This window comes from Mustela erminea, chromosome 4 (genome assembly GCF_009829155.1).
Source record: "Mustela erminea isolate mMusErm1 chromosome 4, mMusErm1.Pri, whole genome shotgun sequence".
Taxonomy (NCBI): domain Eukaryota; kingdom Metazoa; phylum Chordata; class Mammalia; order Carnivora; family Mustelidae; genus Mustela; species Mustela erminea.
The window spans coordinates 21527437-21553145 of record NC_045617.1 but is presented as its reverse complement, the minus strand read 5'-3'; the positions used below and the strand labels follow the sequence as shown (position 1 = coordinate 21553145).

The window sequence follows — 25709 nt, the reverse complement described above, 5'->3', positions numbered from 1 at the left end:
TAAAAGCGTACAGATTGAGGAGGAAATAAAATTGTTTGCTCCAGATGACATGATCATCTATGTAGAAAATGTGAAAGCATCTACCAAAAAACCACAAAAACAAAAACAAAAACTCCTGGAACTAATTAGCAATTGTAGCAGAGATGCAGGATAGAAGTTAAATACACACAAGGCAATTGCATTCCTATATACCGGCAATGAACAAAGGGAATTAGAAATTTAAAACATAACTATTTATATTAGCAAGATGAAAAAAATTAAGTATTAATTAATAAAATACATACAAGATCTATATGAGGAAAACAATAAAGCTCTGATAAAAGAAATCAAAGAATTAAATGGAAAGATATTCCATATTCATGGATAGGAAGACTCAATATTTTAAAAAAATTTTTTTTAATTTTAATTTCTTTTTAGTGTAACAGAATTCATTGTTTATGCACCACACCCAGTGCTCCATGCAATACATGGCCTTCTTAATACCCACCACTAGGCTCACCCATCCCTCCCCCTTCCAAAACCCTCAGTTTGTTTAGAGTTCATAGTCTCTTATGGTTCATCTCCCTCTCCAATTTCCCTCAACTCCCTTCTCCTCTCCATCTCCCCATGTCCTCCGTGTTATTTGTTATGCTTCACAAATAAGTGAAACCATATGATAATTGACTCTCTCTGCTTGACTTATTTCACTCAGCACAATCTCTTCCAGTCCCATCCATGTTGCTACAAAAGTTGGGTATTCATCCTTTCTGATGGAGGCATAATACTCCATAGTGTATATGGACCACATCTTCCTTATCCATTCATCCGTTGAAGGGCATCTTGGTTCTTTCCACAGTTTGGCGACTGTGGCCATTGCTGCTATGAACATTGGGGTACAGATGGCCCTTCTTTTCACTACATCTGTATCTTTGGGGTAAATACCCAGTAGTGCAATTGCAGGGTCATAGGGAAGCTCTGTTTTTAATTTCTTAAGGAATCTTCACACTGTTCTCCAAATTGGCTGCACCAACTAGCATTCCCACCAACAGTGTAAGAGGGTTCCCCTTTCTCCACATACTCTCCAACACACATTGTTTCCTGTCTTGCTAATTTGGCCATTCTAATTGGTACAAGGTGGTATCTCAATGTGGTTTTGATTTGAATCTCCCTGATGGCTAGTGGTGATGAACATTTTTTCATGTGTCTGATAGCCATTTGTATGTCTTCATTGGAGAAGTGTCTGTTCATGTCTTCTGCCCATTTTTTGACAGGATTATCTGTTTTGTGTGTGTTGAGTTTGAGAAGTTCTTTATAGATCCTGGATATCAGCCTCAATATTGTCTGGATGTCAGTTCTTCCCAGATTGTTGTATAGATCCAGTGCAATCCCAGTCAAAATCCTAGCAAGTTATTTTGTGGATATTGACAAACTGATTTTTTTCCTTCCTTTTTTAAAGATTTTATTTATTTGACAGAGATAGAGCATAAGCAAGGGGAGCAGCAGGCAAAGGGAGAGAGAGAAGCAGTCTCCCCACTGAGCAGGGAGCCTGACATGGAGCTCGATCCCAGGACTCTGGGATCCAGCGTGACCTGAGCTGAAGGCAGACTGAGCCACCTGAGCACCCCTGGCAAACTGATTCTAAAGTATATATAGAGAGGTTTCTGGTGGCAGGGTCTGTGGAAGCAGGGGTAGGTGCCATGTCCGGCCAGGATGGTGGCAAGAAGTAGCCTCTGAAGCAACCCAAGAAGCAAGCCAAGCAAATGGATGAGCAAAATAGGGCATTTAAGCAGAAACAGAAAGAGAAGCAAAACCCTGAGGAGCTAAAAGTGAAGGCTGTGAGGGATGGAAATCTGACAAAAGGAAGCTGTTTCTTGTGCCTGAGGCAATGGTGATCCTTAATTCCATTCCTATTTAAACATCTGGATTCCCTGTTATAGTATCTGTTGTCACCTATACTAGAATAAAGTGTTGTCTTAGATCCTATTATACATTTAATAATAAACTTTCATAAAATCAATTAGTCATTAAAAAACTTAAAAGTTTATTTGGAGAAGAAAAGACCCAGAATAGCCTACACACCACTGAAAAACATAGTAGGAGGACTGAAACTACCCAGCTTTAAGACTTGGTATGAAGCTACGGTAATAGAGACAGTGAGAATTGGCAAAAGAATAGACAGTACAGAATAGATAGAATACAGAGCCCAGAAATAAACCTACATAAATATAGTCAGCTGATTTTAGGTTTTTTAAAGGTTTTATTTACTTATCTGAGAGAGAGGGAGAGGGCATGAGTGGGAGGAGGGGCAGAAGGAGAGGGAGAAGCAGACCCCTGGCTGAGCACAGAGCCCAACGCAGGCGCTTGATTCCCAGGACCCTGAGATCATGACCTGAGCCGAAGGCAGATGTTTAACTGACTGAGCCACCCAGGCGCCTCTAGTCAACTGATTTTAGACCAAGGAGCAAAGGCAATGCAATGGAGCAAAGATAATCTATTCAACAAATGACACTGGAACAACTGGATATCCATATACAAAAGAATGAAGTTGGGTCCCCTGCCCTTTAAAAAAAAAAAAAGATTTTATTTATTTATTTGACAAAGAGAAACGGGTGGTGGGGGGGAACCAGAAGTAGGGGGAGTGGAAGAGGGAGAAGCAGGCTTCCTGCCAAGCAGGGAGCTCAATCCCAGGAGGCTGGGATCATGACCCGAACCGAAGGAAGACACTTAACGACTGAGCCACCCAGGCACCCCCACCTTTTATTTATTTATTTATTTATTTGTTTGTTTGTTTGTTTGTTTGTTTTTTAAAGATTTTATTTATTCATTTGACACAGAGAGATCACAAGTAGGCAGAGAGGCAGGCAGAGAGAGAGAGAGGAGGAAGCAGGCTCCCCGCGGAGCAGAGAACCCGATGCGGGGCTTGATCCCACGACCCTGAGATCATGACCTGAGCCGAAGGCAGCGGCTTAACCCACTGAGCCACCCAGGCGCCCTATTTATTTATTTTTTTTAAAGATTTTATTTATTTGGCAGAGAGAGCAAGAGAGCACAAGAATGGGGATCAGCAAAGGGAGAACCAGGCTCTCAACTGAGCAGGGAACCTGATGTAGGACTTGATCCTGGGGGCCTTGGACCATAACCTGAACTGAAAGTAGATGTCCTAATGATTGAGCCACCCAGGCACCCGGATCCCCTGTCTTATATATGACGATTAATTCAAAATCCCCAGGGGCCTAAATGAAGGAGCTGACATTATAAAACTCTTTGAAGAAAATAGGGTGCTAGTCTGGCCTGGCTTGAGGGAAGTCGGCAGCCAGGCATGATGGCAGAGGCTGGGCTACAGGTGCCAATGCCCCTAGGCACCCCAAGACACCTCAGACAGCTCTAGAAGAGCTTGGGACTTCTTACCACCAAGTTCATGTCACTTCTGCAGAAGGCCATGCTTGAACTCGAACAGGTAACTACAGCCTATCTGTGCCAGGTGTATGACATTACTGATGTGCTGGAAGATATGTGGCTGATGCAGAAAAACCTAAGAACAGCATCTAGTGGCAGTGTTTGGGGCCTGGCCGTACCCTGGAAATTACGTAAAAGCATAAAAGCTGATTGAGGTCAAGACAGATATCAGGGAGGGGGTGCCTGGGTGGCTCAGTGGGTTGAGCCTCTGCCTTCAGCTCGAGTTCAGGGCCCCAAGATCAAGTCCTGTATCAGGCTCCCTGCTCAGTGGAGAGCCTGCTTCCCCTTCTCTCTCTGCCTGCCTCTCTGCCTACTTGTGATCTCTGTCTGTCAAATAAATAAAATCTTAAAAAAAAAAAAAAAAGATATCAGGGACCTGCAGTAGCAGGAGCATTGGACAAGCACCGGATGGGTACAGCAGAGCAACTGGAGGGTCACAGAGGACAGTGCAGAACAGCAGCTTGACCTATGTCACTCATGAGAACGTATGCAGATGCTTTCCTGAGACATCTTCCTTTCAAGCAGTAACACCTTGAGGTGCCCACCCCAGAGGGTCTCAGAGGGCAGAAGGACCGGATTCAGATACCAGATTTCAAGTATGAGAAGCATCTGAAAAACGTGAGTGACCCCACTGAGATGCTGCTGAACAAGGAGGCCTGGAGCTCACTGCCCATGGTGGTGCCAGTGCTGCCACCCGGGGATCTGTTCTTGACCCCTCTTGCTGTCTCTACCCCTCCACCTCTGTCCAAGCCTGCTCTAACCTAGCACCAAGATGCCTCACATCCAAACAGCACTTGGGTGGCCACTCTCACCCCTGTTCCTGGCAGCACTGAAACCTAGTGGCTGACTGGACCAACAGCTCAGATTGCAATGAGTGCTGGCCCTGGAACTGGTATCAAGGACAGTGGTGAACCCAGTTCCCTCCCACTGGACTCCACAGCACTAGCCACTAGCCACTGAAGTCCTCTGCCCTGCTGGACAGTAGCAGCAGCAGCAGCAGCAGCAGCAGCAGCAGCAGCAGCAGCAATAGCTCATCTGGACCCATCCCTTTTACTTCCTTTGAGTCCATCAAGGCAAACCCTACAGAAGTTCTAGAACTTCCTGAGGAGCTGTCAAAAATCTTCAGTCCCACATGAGAGTGCCTGAGCTTCAGAGCTGCTGAAGGAGCTGATATCCTCAGAAGTATTTGCGCCCCCCCCACCTTTCTTCACCCCCTGGGGACCACAGTTATATCTATAATCTGGACAAGAGTAAAGGTGTTTGTGATGGGACTGTTCTCAACATTTGACTGACAAAGACGTGCCCTACGTGGCTGAGACAGAGACCGTCTGATCTGGGGGCTGCCTGGAGTCCTCTCCAACCCTACTTCTTCATAGCTTAAGAACCAAAGATCCCTGGCTTCCCCATCCATCCCTCAGTGCAGAGTTCTGGCCACAGTTCCCACTCCTGCACCAGCATCTCTACTGTGCTAGGAGAGCAGAGAATGGAGGCTCAGCCCTTCCAACCACAGAGCCAAAGTATTTGCCTCTTTTTCTCTGGGGACTTTTTGCTCTCTCCCAGCCCTCCCAGGACCCAGGCTCGACTGCCACTCAGTGGCACAGAACTGACGACCCACCATCTTGTCCAGCCCCACTGCTCTGTTCTGTCAGTTCCTCCCACTCTTTGGAGGGAATCCGCGGGTGGACCTGGATATTTGCTGCACCACCTTTAGCCTTCACTCCTCACCATCCTCTGACTCTACAGCTCCTCCTAGACCTTTTCAAATGCCCTTTTGTGCTGGGTGCTTAGCCATGAGAACCTATGGGTGCTGGTGGGCGCTAACAGGAAGGAACAGAGAGGTCTTTAACAGGAATCTGGGTAAGTGCCTGAGGATTGGCCCAACCTCACCCTGCCGCATAGCTCTCCTTCTTGTTCAATTATTTACCCTCGTTTAGAGCCATTTGCAGGGACTTAGGAAGATTTGCAGTAATGAATGGATTCCTATATAAAATTATTTTTATACTTTTTTCAGCAAAAGAGAATAGGAACATTCATACAATGTCCAAGTGAATAAAGACCAGGTCTAAGACCAAAAAAAGAAAAGGAAGGAGAAAGAAAGAAAGAAAGAAAGAAAGAAAGAAAGAAAGAAAAAGAAAGAATAAAGATGTAAGTCTTTATCATCTTGGATTAGGAAATGGGTTCTTAGATATGACAAAATACAAAGCAACTAAACTAGACTTCATCAAAATTGAAAACTTTTTTGCTTCAAAGGACACTATCTAGGGGTGCTTGGGTGGCTCAGTGGGTTAAAGCCTCTGCCTTCAACTCAGGTCATGATCCCAGGGTCCTGGGATCGAGCCCCAAGTCGGGCTCTCTGCTCGACAGGAAGCCTGCTTCCCTTTCTCTCGCTCTCTCTCTGCCTGCCTCTCTGCCTACTTGTGATTTCTATCTGTCAAATAAGTAAATAAAATCTTTAAAAAAAAAAACATGATCTAGAAAATGAGAAGACACTCAGTGGGAGAAAATATTCGCAAATTGTATAAGAGAAAAGGGTCTCATGTCTAAAATGTGTAAAGAACTTATGTATAATCCACAATAAAAAGACAACACAATTTTTAAATTGAGCAAGTAATTTTAACAAACATTTTCCTAATGAAGGTATATATATAAATGGCCAATGAGCCCATGAAAAGATTTCAACATTGTTTGCCCTCAGGGAAATATAAATGAAAACTTCTTCACACCCAGGGATGGCTTAATAAAAAAGGATGGACAAGGGGCGCCTGGGTGGCTCAGTGGGTTAAGCCGCTGCCTTCGGCTCAGGTCATGATCTCAGGGTCCTGGGATCGAGTCCCGCATCGGGCTCTCTGCTCAGCAGGGAGCCTGCTTCCCTCTCTCTCTCTCTGCCTGCCTCTCCGACTACTTGTGATTTCTCTCTGTCAAATAAATAAATAAAATCTTTAAAAAAAAAAAAAAAGGATGGACAAAATTAAGGAAATTTTGCTAAAGAGTTGAGAAATTGGAACTTGTTTGTGGAATAGTGCTGCCCTGGAAAGATGTCCATGTCCTAAACTTAGGGATCTGTGAATATGTTACCTTACCTGGCCAAAGGGATTTTGCTATATGATTAAGGTAAGGATCTTGTAATGGGGGATGATTGTGGATTATCCTGGTGGGCCACCTGTATTTACAAGGCTCTTATAAGAAGGATTCAGGAGTATCAGAGTCGGAAAGATGTGACAATGGGAACAGAAGTTCAAGCGATGCCTTTTTAAGATGGAGTAGTACCAAGGAATGCAGACAGCTTCTAGAAGTTGGAAAAGGCAAAAAAACCCCCCAAAAAAACAACAACAAAAAACCCAGTTTCTCCCCTGGAGCTTCCGGGGGAATGCAGCCCTACTGACATCTTCATTTTATTTTACTTCTTTGGAAAACAGGGGAAAAAAAAAAAACAACTTGTTTTAATTTTCCTTTTAAGAAACTACAGCTGTGGAGTCACTCTGCATATAATTGGTAATGTTAAGAATAGGTAGGATTAATAAAACAATTTTAAAAATATAAAAAAAAGAATGGGTAGCATTCACAAACTAAGAGAATAGAACCTGTAAATTTCTGTTACACATGTGAAAATAGTATCAGTGAAAATAAAATTTTTCTTGCCCAATTTAATGCACAATGAACTCTAGTCATTAAAATATGATTGTAGTATTCTGAGCTAATGTCATTGAGATTCAGTACAGAAAGTTCAGGAAATATAATACATATAGCATTTTAAGTGTTTTACTTTCATGGGTAACTTAAAACAACATAAATTTCCCTCAAGGAAGGATTAGTCTATGTCACTGGTGTATATTTGCAAAACATTTCAACACTACAAACCCTAAAAGTTTCAAATGGGGCATTGGAAATGTTTTACTTTCATGAAAAAAGAATCTGATAGAATCTGTAACTGTTAACTACGATTCTTATTCTTCATACAGAAAGCATGGTGCTGTGACATTTAGCATTTTGGGAGATTCCCAGAATAACGTCTGGTCCCTGGATATCTTATACCGGGTATACACACAGCCATGTCCATCAAGATGGAACAGGCAGTATTACCTAGAACGTTAACTTCCGGCCAAGAGACAGGGCAAAAATCTGTAACCAAGACAACGCGGCAATGGCGAGGCACCGCCAACATGGCGGTCCCAGGAAGTGGCGTCAAGCGCAAGTTCCGGTTCCGCCTGTCCCAGAGTACTGGGCTATCTCGCGAGACCAGGCGGACACGTGCGTTCCTCGGGTTCACGCTGCGGTAGCCATGGACGCTTTGGATCGAGTTGTGTGAGTACGCTGGGTCCTCTCTTGGGGGACGTTGGACAGTGGGACTCCTGTAGTGCGGAGGAGTGAAAAAATCTCCGCTCCGCCTGCCCTCCCCTCGTTCCCCCCACCCTATAAGTGGGGCCTTCGGTGGGTCAGTGTATCCACCAGCCTGGGTATCCCTCTGTTGGTGCCGCTCGGCGGGAGACTGAGAGTCCGGAAGTCCACTTGTGGGAGTTGCCAGGTGGTAGCTCGGAGATGTAGGTCCCGTTTGGCTTGGTCAGTTAGAGACGCCCTGGGCTTCTCAAGAAGTGTGAGGGAATGAGCGGTCACCAGCGCAAGGCCTCGGCATCTGACAGGTGTAGGTGACAATCCGGGCGCATTCGCAAGAGCTTTGTGACTTTGGGCCATATAACCCCCTAAACCTCAGTTTACTTTGTAAAATAGCGTTCGTAATAATCGTACTTTATAGAATTGTGAGGATTATCAGCGAGAATGTATGTAAAGCCTTTGCTACAGCACGTAGAATTGTTCTTAGCCTTTTCTTTCTCTTGAGGTGATGTTTTAAATGCGTTCAGAAAATATTTATTGATCTCCTAAATAATCCTGCTGTTATTTCTTGAGATTTGCCTGGGTTAACAGCCAATCAAAATGATAAGTTCTTTTAGTCATTAATTCAGAGGTTTTTGCGCATCTGTTATATATTCCTTCAGGTATGGGGACTGCAAAGATGAGTAAGATGATGATCTGATTGGGGAACAAACATAAAAGATGTTAATTATATTAGTTGCGGGCTAGTGAGAAGTGACAAACCACATGGAATATAAAGCATAGAGCACTTTTTTTTTTAGTATAGACATACTAAATATTTCTTAATTTGATTTAACAAATGTGTACCTTTATCAAATAATAAATGATGGGAAGCTTTATATTGCTTGACATTTTATCTGGAGGAGAATTTTTAAACTCTGCATGATAAGTTGAGTATGTGTATATTCTTTTTTTTTTTTTAAAGATTTTATTTATTTATTTGACAGAGATCACAAGTAGGCAGAGAGCAGGGAGAGAGAGAGAGAGAGGGAAGCAGGCTCCCTGCTGAGCAGAGAGCCCGATGCGGGACTCGATCCCAAGACCCTGAGATCATGACCCCAGCCGAAGGCAGCAGCTTAACCCACTGAACCACCGAGGTGCCCCGAGTATGTGTATATTCTATTTTTCTTTTCCTGCCCAAAGTGTCCATAGGACTGAAAAGAGGATGGAAGGTCATAGTTACTTAAGAGAGAGGAATTCTTGCAGTAGATGGCAGAGAACTGTTGGAAAAGCAATATATAGTGGAAGCAGAAGTGAAACCCTTTTTCTGAACAGAAATGTACAAAAACATTCTGCTCCTGCATCATTAAATCAGAATAATGAATTTGTTTTCCCTTCATATTTTGCAGAGTTATTGGTCTAGATGAGTTTTTAAATCTAACTCATTTTGAAGATTGGCCTACTTGTAAGTTGTGTGACCTTGGCCACATTACCTTCCTGGCCTCAAAAATGAAGATAATAATTTTACTGGTGTTTTGGGATTTTGGTGAAGATAAGCCTTAATAGAGTGACGTAAGATTGTCAGTCATTATTATCTCCCGTTGGTGGCAATAATATCCGACTTTCTCAGCTGTGATGTTGGAGTGGGATAGCGTATATGTCCTGGTGGGCATTGTGATCTTAAACCTGGATGAAAGATATGGCAGTTAATAATTATCTCTCTGTGTTAAGTAACTGTCCACAGATTGATGACTAGTGGGTGTGCAATTCTTTGTGTTAGGGTAAGAGTACTGTTTGCTTTAGACTGAAGAAAAAATAGTGGAGTAAAAATAGCAACAATATTCATTGAGTCTTTTTTTTTTTTTAATAAAGATTTAGAAAAAAGCAGTAGAAAAGAATGCCGGGGATATGAAAAAAGTGAAAGCTTCTTAAAAAAATCAAAAGCTAATAAAATTAACTTACTTCATAGTAATAACTGAATACCTTTTACTATTATCTTCCTAAAAAGTGAGATTTTGGTTAATGGTGGAATCCTAACTGATAAATATTTTGTAATAACTGTTGGTTTTTTAGAATTTGCACGTTTGCCAAGTCATGGTTTCGTACTATGAGGAAAACTTTTTAAGTTGTTATGAATTTTGATTTTCTGAACAGAAAGCCCAAAACGAAAAGAGCCAAGAGATTCCTTGAGAAGAGAGAACCGAAACTCAGTGAAAATATTAAAAATGCTATGCTGATTAAAGGGGGAAATGCAAATTCCATGGTGACACAAGTACTTAAAGATGTGGTATGTATATGTGTATACCTTTATTTAAAAAATTTTTTTTTTTTTTTAAGAATTTTATTTATTTGACAGACAGAGATCACAAGTAGGCAGAGAGGCAGGGAGAGGGAGAAGCAGGCTTCCCACTGAGCAGAGAGCCCAATGCGGGGCTTGATCCCAGGACCCTGGGATCATGACCTGAGCCAAAGGCAAAGGCTTAACCCACTGAGCCACCCAGGTGCCCCTTATTTTTTAATTTTTAAAAAAGATTTTGTTTTTAAGTAATCTTTACACCCACTGTTGAGTTCGAGCTTGCAACCCTGAGATCATAAGTTGCATGCTCTACCAACTGAGCCAGCCAGGCACCCATGCACACTTATCTTTCAGATGGTATTGAAATTATTTTAGGACCTTTTCTGCATGCTTGTTTAGGCTGCTGCAGAAATACATGGATAAGTTTGCCTTGCCCTAAGAACTGCTAGCCTTAGGCTCAGGTTGGAGGTTATTTGCCTTGGCAAGCCACTAACCACTGGTTTTCCTTAAAGCAGCTACTGTAGTTCCCTTAGTAAATTTCAGCTGGTTTCAATTACTAGAATTTGGTTTACTCGCATTTAAGAAACATAACTAGTTTGTAAAGTGAAATAACTGCATATTAACTGTCGATTCCTTCAGCAATACCAAGTATTGTGCTAGGTGCTGAGGGTTAATAGTTACATAAGACACATCTATCCCTTCAGGGAGCTTAAAAAGAGACAGGCAAGTAAGACTTTATAGCATTGTGAATTAAGTGCTGTGCTGGAGGCATGGGCAGGGTAGGCTGGGAGGCAGAGCTAAAATCCCGTAAGGGTAGCCGTGCACAGAGTGGGCTTCCCAGAGGAGACACTGTCACTTCATTTTGAAGGCGGAGTCACAGCAAGTAGGAGGAGAGGAGGGAGAGGAGAAAGTCTTCCAAGGCTGATGACAGTACTTGTGCAAAAGGGAAGGTGAAGGAGCGTGTTACATTTGGGGAACTGTAAATAATTGTGGATGGCTAAAGGGGAAATGGGCTCGATGAAGCTAGAAGAACAGACAGAGATCAGATAGTAACATGGAGTTTGAGCTTTGTTTGGAAAGCTCTAAGGAACTATCGAAAGATTGGAGGTAACAGACATGATCAGCTCCTTTAATCGGTTTGACCAGAGAAAATTGAGAGCAAATACGGGAAACTAATTCTGCCATTGTTGTCAGGCAGGTAATGAGTATCTGGAGTGTAGTAGTGCTGGTGAAAATGAGAGATGATCAGAGAGACTAGATGTTGGGTGTAGAAGGGTTTGGGCATGGTTTCTGGGTTGGATTCTTGATGAGTGCTAATGCCAGTTAGAGAATATACCAGCTGAAGCAGGTTAGTACAGAGAGGTGGTGTGTTCAGTTCAGGATCTGTAATATAAGTGTGATGGTAAAAGCTTTATATTTTTTTCTGCCTCTGTAGTCTGATGTTTAGCCCAGTGTGTGGCACATAGTACATGCTTAGTAAATGTTTAATCAGTGAATGAAAGGCATAGTCTATGGAGATACTTACTTGGTGGTTGGATATTTAGGCCCTAAACACAGCAGATATTTTCTTTGAGTTAAATCAACTAAGTAATTGAATAGATTTTTTTAATTTGACTAAACTCTCTATGCTTGCTTGTTAAATACAGTAGTTCAGATGTCTAAATGTCTAATACATTTTTTTTTTTTAATTTTATTTGTTTATTTGACAGAGAGAGATCACAAGTAGACAGAGAGGCAGGCAGAGAGAAAGAGAGGAGGAAGCAGGCTCCCTGCTGAGCAGAGAGCCCGATGCGGGACTCGATCCCAGGACCCTGAGATCATGACCTGAGCCGAAGGCAGCGGCTTAACCCACTGAGCCACCCAGGTGCCCCTAAATGTCTAATACATTCTCATCCTTTCTGTCTCAGTGTCATTGTGTTGGTAGGATCGTGGCTCTATATTTAAGTAAGCTCTAAGAATAGCACAATATTACAGGTAATGGTGGTAGTTTAACATTCATATTGATGATTCCTGAGTTGTCACTGTGGTCATGTGCATTACACCAAGGCAGGGAAACATTTGGTCAAGAATTATTAAAAGTTTTAGTACTGAAAGGGTGGGTACCTGGCTGGCTCCTTCGGAAGCCATTCACGAGGTTGAGTTCCACTTTGGCTGTAGAGATTAATAAAGCAGATAAATAAACTTAAAGAAAAAAAAGTTTTAGTACTTAAAAAGATAGGTTTTATTGCTGAATTTCCTTTGTTCATCAGCTCTGATTGTTGATGAGTGATCATTTTTCTTTTCATTGTTTTCCTCATTTACCCCTTCCCCTAATGCAAGGGAAGGCATTAGATCTTTGTTATTCCTTATGGTAGAGCAGAACTAACCATATAGGGAACAAGTGATTATTAGTGAATGAGTGGAAAGAACTAAGAAAAAAATGGAAAGAGGGTTGAATGACAGGAATTTTTTTAAAGGGCTGTGTTTAAACTCCCTACTAGAATTCTGATTGTTATTACTGGGATTCTTTCTCGGTTCTCTTATCTCTAGACAGCATTATTTCAACTCTGTCAGCCTTTTTTTTTTTAAAGATTTTATTTATTTATCAGAGAGAGAGGGAGAGAGAGCGAACACAGGCAGACAGAATGGCAGGCAGAGGCAGAGGGAGAAGCAGGCTCCCCGCCGAGCAAGGAGCAAGGAGCCCGATGCGGGACTCGATCCCAGGACGCTGGGATCATGACCTGAGCTGAAGGCAGCTGCTTAACCAACTGAGCCACCCAGGTGTCCCACTGTCAGCCTTTCTGATAGGATTTATTTTTATGTTTTCTTTCTACTCTCAAATAGTTTGGAATCAGTAGACTCTAAAGAAATGAAAGGAATCATATAAGTTGGATAGATTTTTGAAAGCGCCTGGAAACTTTAGATAAAGAAAGTCCAGTCTAAGTTAGGTTATTAAGCCTATGTTGCAGCTTTTAATAGGTGATTAAAAGGGAGCCAAGCAGGAGACATCAGAATAGTATTCAGGGACCAGGTAATCTTGTGTAATGACAGATACAATGCAATTTAATTTTTCCATCTGCTTTTCAGAATGTAATTTATTTTGAAAGCTATAAATTATGTTTTACAGTATGCCCTGAAAAAACCGTATGGAGTTCTGTATAAAAAGTAAGTAATGACTTGTTTTATTTTGACTTATATTGTTCTATTATAAAAGTAACAAACAATTACATTATGGGAAATTTAGAAAAGTATTTTGTTTAAAAAACAGGACAGTTCCTTATATATATATAGCTATTAGTATTTTTAAAATTTATTTTTTTCCTGTGTGTTTTCATTTGTATTGAATACTCACATAATTGTAATCTTAGCATATATGTATTATTTTGAAGTAATTATGGACTTACAGAAGAGTTGCAGAAATTTGTAGATTTTTCATAACTTTCACTCAGTTTCTCTTAATGTTGCACCATACATAACCATAGTATTGTTACCCAAAGTAAGAGATTAACATTGGTACAATAATGTTAACTGGACTGTAGACTTGATTTGGTTGTACCAGTTTTTCCAGTAATATCCTTCTTCTCTTCCAGGATCCTACATTGCATTTAGTTGTCATGTCTCCGTACTCTCCCATTTGTGACAGTTCCCCAGTCTTTCCTTTTTTGATGACTTTGACACTTTCGATGAGTACTTGTTAATTATTTTGTAAAATGTCCCTCACTTTGGATTTGTCATCAGTTTCTCATGAGTAGATTGAGACTTATGCATTTTTGGCTGGAATATCACAAAAGTGATGTGCTTTTCTCCATAAATCATACCAGGGAGTACAGGATGTATTAATGCTGGGAGCATTAACCTCAGTTAAAGTGGTGTCTCCTTGGTTTCTCCACTATAAATTTACTGTTTTTCCCTTTTTTTTTTTTTTAAAGATTTTATTTATTTATCAGAGAGGGGCGGGGGAGAGAGCAAGCACAGGCAGATAGAATGGCAGGCAGAGGCAGAGGGAGAAGCAGGCTCCCTGCCGAGCAAGGAGCCCGATGAGGGACTCAATCCCAGGACTCTGGGATCATGACCTGAGCCGAAGGCAGCTGCTTAACCAACTGAGCCACCCAGGCGTCCCCTGTTTTTCCCTTTGTAATTAATAAATATTTGGAGGAAATACTTTGAGACTCTGCAAAGATTATGCAGATAGTCCTTTCTCCTTACACTTTACTTATTCATTTTGGCACCCATCAATGGATTTGTCTACAGAGATGATTACTCTGGTGTTCTCTTGGTGGTTTCTATCTTCCTCATTCCTTCTTCATTTATTAATTGGAATTTTGTGAGGAAAATCTCTCTCTCTTCCTCTGTTGAATTGCTCATTTATATTAGTGTGGACTTACAGATATTTATACTCTTTGGACTTAAAATCCAATGCTATCATTATTTTATTGCTCAAATTCTGCCTTTGGCCACTGGGGTCTCTTTCAAGTTGGTACCTCTGCTTTTTCAGCATGCTCCTTTGTGTTTGAGTACTTCCTTTCTGGCGCCACAGGATACCTCATGCTCATCTTTTATTTTTCCTTACAACAGCTCTGGAATCAGCCCCTTCTGTATGGAGCCCTGTTTCCATATATTGGAGACTGATAATTTAGAAACAAAGATCTGGGCACTAAGTATGCTCTGTTGCTATGGGAGTGTCATTGTCTCTAGATCCCTTCAGCAGACAGAGCTTAAAATATGTATTACGCATATTAACCTATACATGCATGCACATCTAAGTTTATATTTATATCTTTTAAAGACCCTCAGTTATTATCGATACTAAAAGTCATGCATTCATACTGATACTTCCAGTTCCAGCCCAGTGCCACAGACCTCATTCCAGCCTTTCTTCTTTACTCACTTCCTTACTTGTAACTTTTCTGTTCGGGCCTCAAGAAACCTGGCTTTCATTATTGATAGTTTACGTATTTATTTAGTTGTGTAATTCTAATATTTACATAGTTGCAGAATTTCTCATCCTATAAGAAACAAATTAACTAGAGTTTAGAATGTGTGTATAGTTTTTCTGTCTTTAGCTTTAGAATATCCAGTTCAAATACTGGTTCCCAATGTAATACAGGTTTGGTTTTTTTCTGCCTCTTTAATGTGATTGTTATTCCTTCAAACAACAGTTAGGGTTGTTTATCACAGTTTGTATTCTGTTTTGTGTTTTTCTCTACATCCTGCTGGTAGTTTTAGTTTACGTGTGTAAAATTTACTCTTTGTGGTGTACAGTTTTGTGGGTTTTGAAAAATGCATTGAATTGTGTCTGGCACTACAGTTCGTCATACAGAGATAGTTCTATCATTGTGAACCTTTGTGCAGTGTGCGCTTGCAGTCCACCCTCCCCTCCCCCTTTGACCAATGAACTGCTTTTCATCCTTAAAGTTTTTCCGTTTTCTGAATGTCACATAAATGGAATAATAAAACAGGTAGCCCTTAGAGTCTGTTTTCTTTCATTAGCAAAATACCTAAAAATTTTCTGTGTTATTGCCGTACATTAAATTTTATATCAAGCCTTTCTCATATAAACGTTTTTTATTGATAGGTGATCCTTTAGATATTATTTTCAGTGCTAGTATAATGCCTATTAAATGGTTATATTAAAATTTACTTGTAACTTAATTTGGGGGAATTTAGGTTTTCCTTTTTTGCTGTTATAAATAATGCCAAAATGGCCATTTTACACAAATGAATTATCCTTTTGAGTTAGTTCTTTTTTTTTTTTTTTTTTTTATTTATTTGTTAGAGAGAGAGATACAGAGCACAAGCAGAGGCAGACAGAGTGGCAGGCTAGAGACAGAGGGAGAAGCAGGCTCCCTGCCGAGCAAGGAGCCCGATGTGGGACTCGATCCCAGGACGCTGGGATCATGACCTGAGCCGAAGGCAGCCGCTTAACCAACTGAGCCACCCAGGCGTCCCTTGAGTTAGTTCTTAAATGAGATTCCGCCTCTCAGTAGTACATATTAATTATATTGCTTTTTGAAAAGATTGTCCTTTTGGCAGAGTGTAATATACAAGTTCCATGGACCATTACCTTCTTTGGTTTATATTTTTAAGACGTGAAGATCATACTTTAATTTGAATTTTCTGTGTTTCCAACAGGCCATATTTGCTTATTTGTGAATGACAATTAGCTATTAATCGTAAATGCTGCAATAATTTTTCTTGTTCTGTTTGCCTTGCATCATTAAAAGTAATATTCTTTTTTTTTTACTGACTATGAAGGTAGTACGTATTTCTCTTAGATAATTGGGATAATGGATAATGGAGTAAATAATCACTATGTACATTCTGACATATTTTTCCCCTGTATGTATATATATATTTTTTGAGTATAATTGACACACAATGTTACATTAGTTCCAAATGTAAAACATAGTGATTTGACAAGTCTGTACAGTATGCTCTGCTTACTAGAACTGTAGCTATTTGTTGTCACTACTATGATACTGACTATATTCCTTATACTGTATCTTTTATTCCCATGACTTATTGGTTCCATAATGGGAAGCCTGTATCTCCCACTCCCCTTCACCCATTTTCACACACATTTCACATTTTCACATTTATTTTATTCTTTTTTTTTTTTTTTTAAAGATTTTATTTATTTATTTGACAGACAGAGATCACAAGTAGGCAGGGAGGCAGAGAGAGAGAGGGAGAAGCAGGCTCCCTGCCGAGCAGAGAGCCCGATGCGGGGCTTGATCCCAGGACACTGAGATCATGACCCGAGCCGAAGGCAGAGGCTTAACCCCCTGAGCCACCCAGGCGCCCCTTATTCTTTTTTTAAAAGATTTATTTATTTTATAAATAAGTGTGTGAAGGGGGGAGGAGCAGAGGGAGAGAGAGGGAATTCTCAGACTCCCCATTGAGTGCAGAGTGGGAGGTGGGGCTTAATTCCAGGACCCTGAGATCATGATCTGAGCCAAAATCCAGAGTTGGCTGTTCAACCAACAGAGCTACCCAGGAGTCCCTATTTTATTCTTTAAGCAAAATTGAGATCATGTTGTAAATAGATTTTGGTTCATAAAAGTTATGAGCTATTTTAAGAAACTTCATTTACATAATTAGAAATCAGAAATTAAGTGAAAATCTAAACACTCTTCCTAGAACAACCTCCTCTCATTAGTTTCTTACATATTTTACCAGAATTTGTTTATGCATATTTAAGCAAAGAAAAATATTTATTTGTATTTCTCTCTCATGTTTTGGGCAACTGGGTGGCTCAGTGGGTTAAGCCTCTGCCTTCGGCTCAGGTCATGATCTCAGGGTTCTGGGATCGAGCCCTGTGTCGGGCTTTCTGCTCAGAAGGGAGCCTGCTTCCGCCTCCCCCTCTGCCTGCCTCTCTGCCTATTTGTGATCTCTCTTTCTCTGTCAAATAAATAAATAAAATCTTTAAAAAAAAAAAGATAGCATGTTTTGCCCACTGCTTCTCTAGCTCTACTACTAATGTTCCTAATCCAGTGCACTGTTTTTTTCTTTCCCTTCTGGATTATTGCAATAGCTTCTTACTAACTCTTTTCAGTTTTGCCATACTATATTACATTCTTACATCGTGCACAGAGCAGTACTTTAAAAAGAGAATTTGAGTCCAGTGTTACCACTCCTGCCTGAAACTCTTCAGCTCTTTCCATTAGTTACTCTGTTAATATCTACATTACTTACCTTGAATAACAAGGCCCTACATAATCTGGACCATGTCTTCATCGTTGACCTCATGCCCCACCATTTTCCCTTTGCACACTAAGCTTCAGTGACACTTGCCTTCTTTCCGTTTCTTGAGTAGTCTAAGCTTGTTTCCATCTCAGCGTCTTTGTTTATTCTGTTCCTTCTTCCTAGAATACTCTTAGCCTCAGAATTTTTCAATGACTTTTTCATTATCTCAGCTCAAATAGTCATTTTCTACTCTTCATACTAATAGAATACCCTATTTTATTTTCATCACTGCATTATTGAAATTTTTATTTTCCCACTAGAATGTGGGCTCCATGAAAGCAAGGAAAGCAAGGGTCTTGGTTGTTTTCTAGGTTCCTTAGCTCTTACAACAGTGCCTGGCACATAAGAGGCACTAAATATATATTTGAATGAATGACTATCCCTCCAGCTTTATTTTTGATTATCTGAATATAAAGTTATCCTTATTTAGTATGTTACTTAATTGTTATTGGTGAATTGCTATTAAGATTGTTAAAATTAAGGTCACCTTTTAAAAATATTCTTAGGAAAAACATTACAAGACCATTTGAGGATCAGACGTCATTGGTGAGTACAAGAATCTTCTTTCTTTTTAGTTTATTTAGAGAGAGAGCATGCATGCAGGGAGGGGAGGGGCAAAGGGAGAAGGAGAGAGAATCTTAAGCAGACTCCATACTGAGTGTGGGGCCCAGCACGGCTCAATGCCAAGACCCTGAGATCACTACCTCAGCCAAAACTAAGAATCGGTCGCTTAACTAACTGTGCCACCCAGGCACCCCAAGAATCTTTCTGATTTAAGAGAATATGTAAATGGTTATTCAGACTAATTAGTACTCTTTGAGTACTTCTAATCTGTGATGTTTCTGAATTAGAAATCATCCTATATGAGGGAATTTTAATGTGAAGTAGAAGGGAAATAAGATATTTATTTATTATTTTGAAATAAGAACTTTTATATTTTCAAAACATAACGATAGATCTTATATCTCACTATGACCAGTATCATTCACTGCTTGCAAGTATATTGACAGAATTTTTAAAAGCTGAATTTTATTTTATGTGCATAATTAATAGATTATCAAAAGGAAGCTTGTTTTAAGTCATTTCATTTTTAAAAAAATAAATAATTAATTAATTTAAAAAATTTATTTATTTGACAGAGATCAAAACTAGTCAGAGAGGCAGGCGGGGTAGGGGGTAAGCAGGCTCCCTGCTGAGCAGAAAGCTTGATGTGGGGCTCGATCCCAAGACCCTGAGATCATGACCTGAGCTGAAGGCAGAGGCTTTAACCCACCGAGCCACCCAGGCACCCCTATAAGTCTTCTTATAAAGCATGTTTGATTTTTAAAAATCCGACTTCTTTCTTTGAGTATTTTTAGAACAAGGAATGCTACCTGAATTGTTTCTAATAATTGTCAGTTGCTTTACTAATCAAATTCCTATTTGAGTGTATTGGTAACCAAACTAAAATGAAAAAGGCTAGTGAATGAAATCAGAAGATAAAGGATGGTATTTAGTAAATGGAGAATGTTGAATGGACTTTGGGTATGTGATGGTATTATTATTTTTTTTTCCTAAAGAAAATCTTAAGAGAAAAAGTGGTTTAAACTAAATCAACTGAAAAAGGGGCACCTGGTGGCTCAGTTGTTAATCCTCTGCCTTCGTCTCTGGTCATGATCCCAGCATCCTGGGATCAAGCCCTGCGTCGGGCTCCCTGCTTGGTGGAAGCCTGCGTTCCTTCTCCTAGTCCTCCTGCTTGTTTTCCCTCTCTCACTGTGTCTCTCTCTGTCAAATAAATAAATAAAATCTTTAATAAATAAATAAATAGATAAATAAATTGACTTTAAAAAATTCAGAATGGGGGACACCTGGCTGGCTCAGTCAGTATAGTGTGTGGCTCTTGATCTCTGGGTTTTGAGTTTAAGTGCCACCTTGGGTGTAGACCTTATTTAAAAAAAAAAAAAGATTAAAAGATACTAAAAAAAAAAAAATTGGAATGGAATTATGTTCTCTTGAGGCGAACACCAGTACTTGTTTTTCTATTTTAGTTAGTGAATTTATTTTTTAAAGATTTATTTATTTTAGAGTGAAAGAGAACATGCGTGTCTGTGCACATGAGCAGCAGGGAAAGAGCAGAGGGAGAGGGAGAGAATCCTTAAGCAGATTCCCCGATAACTGAGTGGTGCCCAACACCGGGCTTGATCCTGGAATCCTGAGATCATGATCTGAGGTGAAATCAAGACCCAGATGCTTAACTGTCTGAGCCACCCAGCTCTTTTAGTGAATTAATTAAGTAATTAATTAACTTTCAAAAAGATTTTATTTATTTATTTATTTGACTGAGATCACAAGCAGGCAGAGAGGCAGGCAGAGAAATGGGGGTGAAAGCAGGCTCTCCGCTGAGCAGAGAGCCCGATGCGGAGCTCAATCCCAGGACCCTGAGATCATGACCTGAGTGGATGGCAGAGGCTTAACCCACTGAGCCACCCAGGCACCCCTCTCAGTGAATTTAAAAGAAAGAACTTTTTTTTAAAGATTTTGTTTATTTATTTGCCAGAGAGAGGGAGAGATCACAAGCAGGCAGAGCAGCAGGCAGAGAGAGGGGGGAAGCAGGCTCCCTGCTGAGCAGAGAGCCCAATGTGGGGCTCGATCTCAAGACCCTGAGATCATGACCTGAGCCAAAGGCAGAGGCTTTAACCCACTGAGCCACGCTGGCGCCCCAAGAAAGAACTTTTCAATAGAATTTCAGTAATTAATTAGAAGACTAAAATTGAACTTCTAATGTAGCAATTAACTGCATTGAAGATTATAACATATTTAGAAAAATCAATATTCAGTGTTTGTAAAAATTGTTTTTTAAAGATTTTATTTGAGAGAGAGAGGGAGAGGGAGATAGCATGAGTAGGGGGAGGGGCAGGGGGAGAAGCATACTCCCCACTGAGCAAGGAGCCTGACTCGGTGCTTGATCCCAGGAGTATGGGATCATGACCTGAGCTAAAGGCAGACTCTTAACCAACTGAGCCACCCAGGTACCCCTTTAAAAAAATTTTTTTAAAGATTTTATTTGAGAAGGAGAGAGAGAACAATGAGTGAGGTGGGGGGAAGGAGCCAAGGGAGGAACAAGACTCCACAGTGAGCAGGGAGCCTGACGTGGAGCCCAACCCCAGGACCCTGGGACTATGACCTGATCCAAAGGCAAATGCTTAACCAACTGAGCCACCCAGGCATCCCTCTGTACTTCTTTTTCAATCCTATTTTGATATGATGGTTTTTCTTATACTTGATATTGTGCCTTTCCTCTCTTGGATATTCCACCTCCAGAGATAGGAGATATTTCATTGAATGTAGAAAATCTCAGACCAGTAGAGCTCAAAATGGCTGTGGAAACAGTGGCCAAGTTGGAAATGTGGTTGAATTCCTCCTCCTGACTATGTATCCCTCCAGTAGGACTTTTTTTTTTTTTTCTAAGCACATTTCTTATACTATAATTTTGGAACTGTGCATTAGAACAAGAGTTAGCAAATATACCTCCTGTGGGTTAAATCCCTGTTTCTGTGAGACCCATAAACTAAGAATGATTTTTGTATTTTTATTATTTTTTAAATTTTAAAACTAAAAAAAAAAAAAAAAAAGATTTTACTTATTTATTCCTGAGAGACAGAGAGGCAGAGGCAAATGTGGGACTCGATCCCAGGACCCTGGAATCATGATCTGAGCTGAAGGCAGACGGCTAATCGACTAAGCCACTCAGGCACCCTGATTTTTGTATTTTTAAAGGGTTTCTTTCTTTCTTTTTTTTTTTTTAAAGTGTTTCTTTATAAAAGGCCTAAAAATAGTTACTCTGTGGCCTTTTGCAGATAATTTGACTATGCTTGCTTTAGAATTTTAACAAAAGGTAGACTTTTTATGTAGACCAACAACAGAGATGAGTACTGTATATATGTGAAAGGTAGTTTATGGATAGCTTTGGGGTGTTAGTCATAGTAAGAGAATGTAAAAAGAAAAAAAATTTTAAGAAAGCATTTTCATTTCTTTGGACACTTAAAAAAAATTTTTTTTTAAGTAGGCTCCATGCCCACATTCTGCAGAGCACAGAGTTCAACACAGGGCTTGATCCCACAACCACGAGATCATGACCTGAGCTGAAATCAAGAATTGGAGGCTTAGAGGTTCCTGGGTGACTCAGTTGGTTAAATGGCTGCTGCCTTTGGCTCAGGTCTTGATCTCAGGATCCTGGGATTGAGTCTGGAGTTGAGCTCTGCACTTAGCAGGGAGTCTGCTTCTCCCTCTCCTTCCTCGCCTGGCCCATACTTGTGCACGTGCGCTCTCTCTCTCAAATCTTTAAAAAAACAGTTGTAGGCTTAACCAACTGAGCCACCCAGATGCCCCTATTCATATGTATTTTAAATGGATGGTAAGATGTACCATTGATGGTAGTAATGTCTAGTGAATAAAGGCCTTTGTTCAGTAAATGAAATACTCAGTGTGCTGTTCCAAAACTGCATAGCTGAGAATAAATACTCTCATTGAGTAATCTAAACTTAAGCATGTTTTTAGTCTTCTTCTTTTTTTTTTTTAAGATTTTCTTTATTTGACAGCGAGAGAGCGAACACAAGCAGGGGGAGTGGGAGAGTGAGACACAGGCTTCCTGCTGAGCAGGGAGCCGGATGTGGGGCTCAATCCCAGGACCCTGGGACCATGACCTGAGCTGAAGGCAGATGCTTAATGACTGAGCCACCCAGGCAGCCAGCACATTTTAGTCCTGAACTTATTTCTTTTCCTTAGGTACACCCAAATCAGAAAATTATAGTAAAAAGCTAGAAATAAAGTCCCTTTCTCTCTGCTTATTCCTATCTAGTTCATTAAGTATTTATTACTTTTTTTTAAAGTTCAGAGGTATGATTCTTAAAGTGCTTGTATTAATGCATTAATTAGAGGTTTTTTTTGGTTTTACAGGAATTCTTTTCAAAGAAGTCAGATTGCTCTTTATTTATGTTTGGCTCCCATAATAAGAAGCGGCCAAATAATCTAGTAATAGGTAAATACCATTTACTTACTTTTTTTATTTTTTAAGATTTTTATTTATTTATTTGAGTGAGGGAGTGAGTGAGAAGGAGGGAGGGGGAGAGAGAGTGAGAAGGAGAAGGAGTAAAGGGAGGGGCAGAGGGAGAGGGAGAAGCAGACTCCCCACCCAGCGGGGACCCTGAGCCTAGGCCTCCAGGATCAGGACCCGAGCACAAGGCAGATGCTTAACCATCGGAGCCACCCAGGCGCCCCAGTCATTTACTTTCTCATATTGTTATTTACAAAGTCAGTTTTGTGACTCAGGTTAATTGATGGTGTTGAGGATTCAGGAGTATAAAGTAAGCTCTAAGCTAGTTTTTAAAAAAATTTTTCTTGTGATTTTGAATAAACCTTTTTATCTACCAGATTGCAGGTAAACAATAGGCATGTAAATATCACTTTACCTAAAGTTGCAGATATTTTCCTAATGTAAAATACATGTACCTTTAATCAGTGTTAGAGAAGAAAAACACAAAGTAGCATACCTACCACATAAATGAACCCTTCCCTGGTAAGTATTGCACTTGGTCTGGCATGGTCACTGGTGTAGGCAAGTCCTTTTCCTTCTGTGAGCCTTTATTTACTCTTATATAGAATAAGGGAGTTTGGCTAAATTTCCAAGATTCTTTCAGGGCCAGGATTGCAACATTCTGTTCTAGGTAGAGTTGAAAGTTTAAGAAAGAGGGGCATGTTTGGTGGGGTATGAGAGGAAAAAAGAGGCAGAGACTAACACTTTGAACGTGCAGATTAAGTGGGTACATATAAGATGGCTGTTTGGGAAAAATAAATACTTAAAAGAAAATATATTTTCCTTCTAGGTCGTATGTATGACTACCATGTGCTGGATATGATTGAATTGGGCATCGAGAAATTTGTCTCTCTGAAAGATATTAAGGTAAGATACTAAGCATAAAAATAAAAGGCATTTTGGGGGTACCTGGATGGCTCAGTGGGTTAAAGCCTCTGTCTTTGGCTCAGGTCATGATCCCAGAGTCTTGGGTTCGAGCCCCGCATCGGGCTCTCTGCTTGGCGGGGATCCTGCTTCCCTTTCTCTCTCTCTGCCTGCCTCTCTGCCTACTTGTGATCTCTGTCTGTCAAATAAATAAAATCTTCAAAAAAAGAAAAAAAAAGGCGTTTTGTAATATTGCTCTTGGCCAATAGTGACATCTTGTGGTGAAGAGTACTGTTACAGTTTTGTAGTTTAAAGAGAAAGAACTTTGTTTTTATCCTAGTGTTCTCTGAGATAAAAGCAAATTTTACTTTACTTTAAAAAGAAGTCGTACTGCGTATAACACAAATGTGGATCTTCTGGCAGTTAGACTACAGAGCGATTATGTCTGGGCCCATAGTTTAAATGCTATCCTCTCCCTCTGAAATGTCATAGCACCTATTTTATGGAACCTCAGAAATACCAGAGTTTTCTTTCTTTCTTTCTTTCTTTCTTTTTAAAGATTTTATTTATTTGAGAGAGAGGGTGAGTGAGAGAGAGCACAAGTGGGGATTGGGGGAGAAGCAGAGCAAGGAGCCCAATGTGGGGCTTGATCCCAGGACCCTGGGATCATGACCTGATCGGAAGGCAGTTTTTTTTTTTTTAATTTTTTAAAGATTTTTATTTATTTATTTGACAGATAGATCACAAGTAGGGAGAGAGGCAGGCAAAGAGAGAGAGGAGGAAGCAGGCTCCCCACTGAGCAGAGAGCCCAATGCGGGGCTCGATCTCAGGACCCTGGGATCATGACCTGAGCCGAAGGCAGAGGCTTTAACCCACTGAGTCACCCAGGCGCCCCTGGAAGGCAGATTTTTAACTGACTGAGCCACCCAGGCACCTCAGTATCAGAGTTTTCAAAGTGAACCCCGTTCTAAACCTAGGATGCTCTAGGTGACCCTACAGTATTTAGGCTGCTGGCCACCAAAATGCTGGTTCAGCCCTTCTCTTCAGGACTTTCATCTTTGTGTCTCCTTTGTTTGAATGGGATTCTAAAATAGAAAGGCAAGAAAACTGTCCTAATTCAGTTCTTGTGTCCAGATTGGTCTTCTTCTCCTTCAGAATTCTGTTTCTGGCTTAATCTGTTCCATCAAATATTCTTTCAAATAGTTAATTTATTTAGACTTCGTGGCTACCCTTTGTAATCCTGAAATTACTTTCTCTGTTGTGTAGAGTTGGAGAGCAGGATCCAGAGGGACTTTATTGGTGACCTGGAGTCATACATATAGTAAATGGTATAATCAAACATTGAAAGAATCATATTGAAGTTTGTAATGGACAGTTACATAATTGTTCTTAGATTATGGGTCTTTGAGAGTCACCAATGGTATAGTTGAAAGAATTGTAATACATATGACGTGCCTTGCAAGTTTTGTGTGGGTTTGAAAAAGACTCTTACCAGATCCAGACTTAGCTACAGTAGCTTCCCCGGGTACCAGGTACAAGGTAGAACAGTGGCCGGAGACTAGATTTCGAGGCAGAACATTTGGCTTGCAGGCTTGTGTTGGCCATTTAGATGACTTGTAATGGGACAAGTCTTGACCTTCACTTGCAGTCAGGTATTAAACAGGTATAACAATATTGGGGGCACCTGTATGGCTTATTCAGTCAGTGTTTGACTCTTGATTTCTGCTCAGGTCATGATCCAAGGATTGTGAGATCAAGCCTTGTTGGCCTCTGTGCTCCCCGGGGAGTTAGCTTGAGATCCTTTCCCTCTGCCTCTCACCCTGCTCTTACTCTCTCCCTCTCTAAAATACATACATAAATCTTTAAAAAATTAAATAGGTATAACAGTATCAAATGAGGTAATATGTGAAAATGCTAATCAGTGAAGATAGTATTTTGGAAGGTGTTTGAGGAAGTGTGTAAACGGTGATGCTTTATTATGGTGGAAGCGATCATTTTATTATAGTTTGT

The 25709-nt window shown here is 40.5% G+C and overlaps 1 protein-coding gene and 2 pseudogenes across 3 annotated transcripts in view; all 3 read left to right on the top strand.

Moving 5' to 3' along the window:
* The first annotated feature begins 1551 nt into the window (after positions 1 to 1551).
* Positions 1552 to 1871, top strand: LOC116589303 (annotated as a pseudogene).
* A 1255-nt stretch (positions 1872 to 3126) lies between these two features.
* LOC116588108 lies at positions 3127 to 5502 on the top strand (annotated as a pseudogene).
* Positions 5503 to 7632: 2130 nt separating this feature from the next.
* Positions 7633 to 25709, top strand: part of RPF2 (ribosome production factor 2 homolog) — a 43071-nt gene continuing 24994 nt past the window's right edge. Inside the window, exons 1-6 of one of the 3 annotated variants that reach the window (XM_032338795.1) lie at positions 7633 to 7737; positions 9898 to 10030; positions 13146 to 13183; positions 18271 to 18310; positions 22700 to 22781; positions 23626 to 23702. In XM_032338795.1, the coding sequence (XP_032194686.1) occupies positions 7715 to 7737; positions 9898 to 10030; positions 13146 to 13183; positions 18271 to 18310; positions 22700 to 22781; positions 23626 to 23702 (393 nt within the window). In that variant the 5' untranslated portion in view covers positions 7633 to 7714. Of the gene's footprint in view, positions 7738 to 7757; positions 8075 to 9472; positions 9525 to 9897; positions 10031 to 13145; positions 13184 to 18270; positions 18311 to 22699; positions 22782 to 23625; positions 23703 to 25709 lie in introns of those variants that run through there. The other 2 variants (XM_032338797.1, XM_032338796.1) reach the window with 2 other exon arrangements.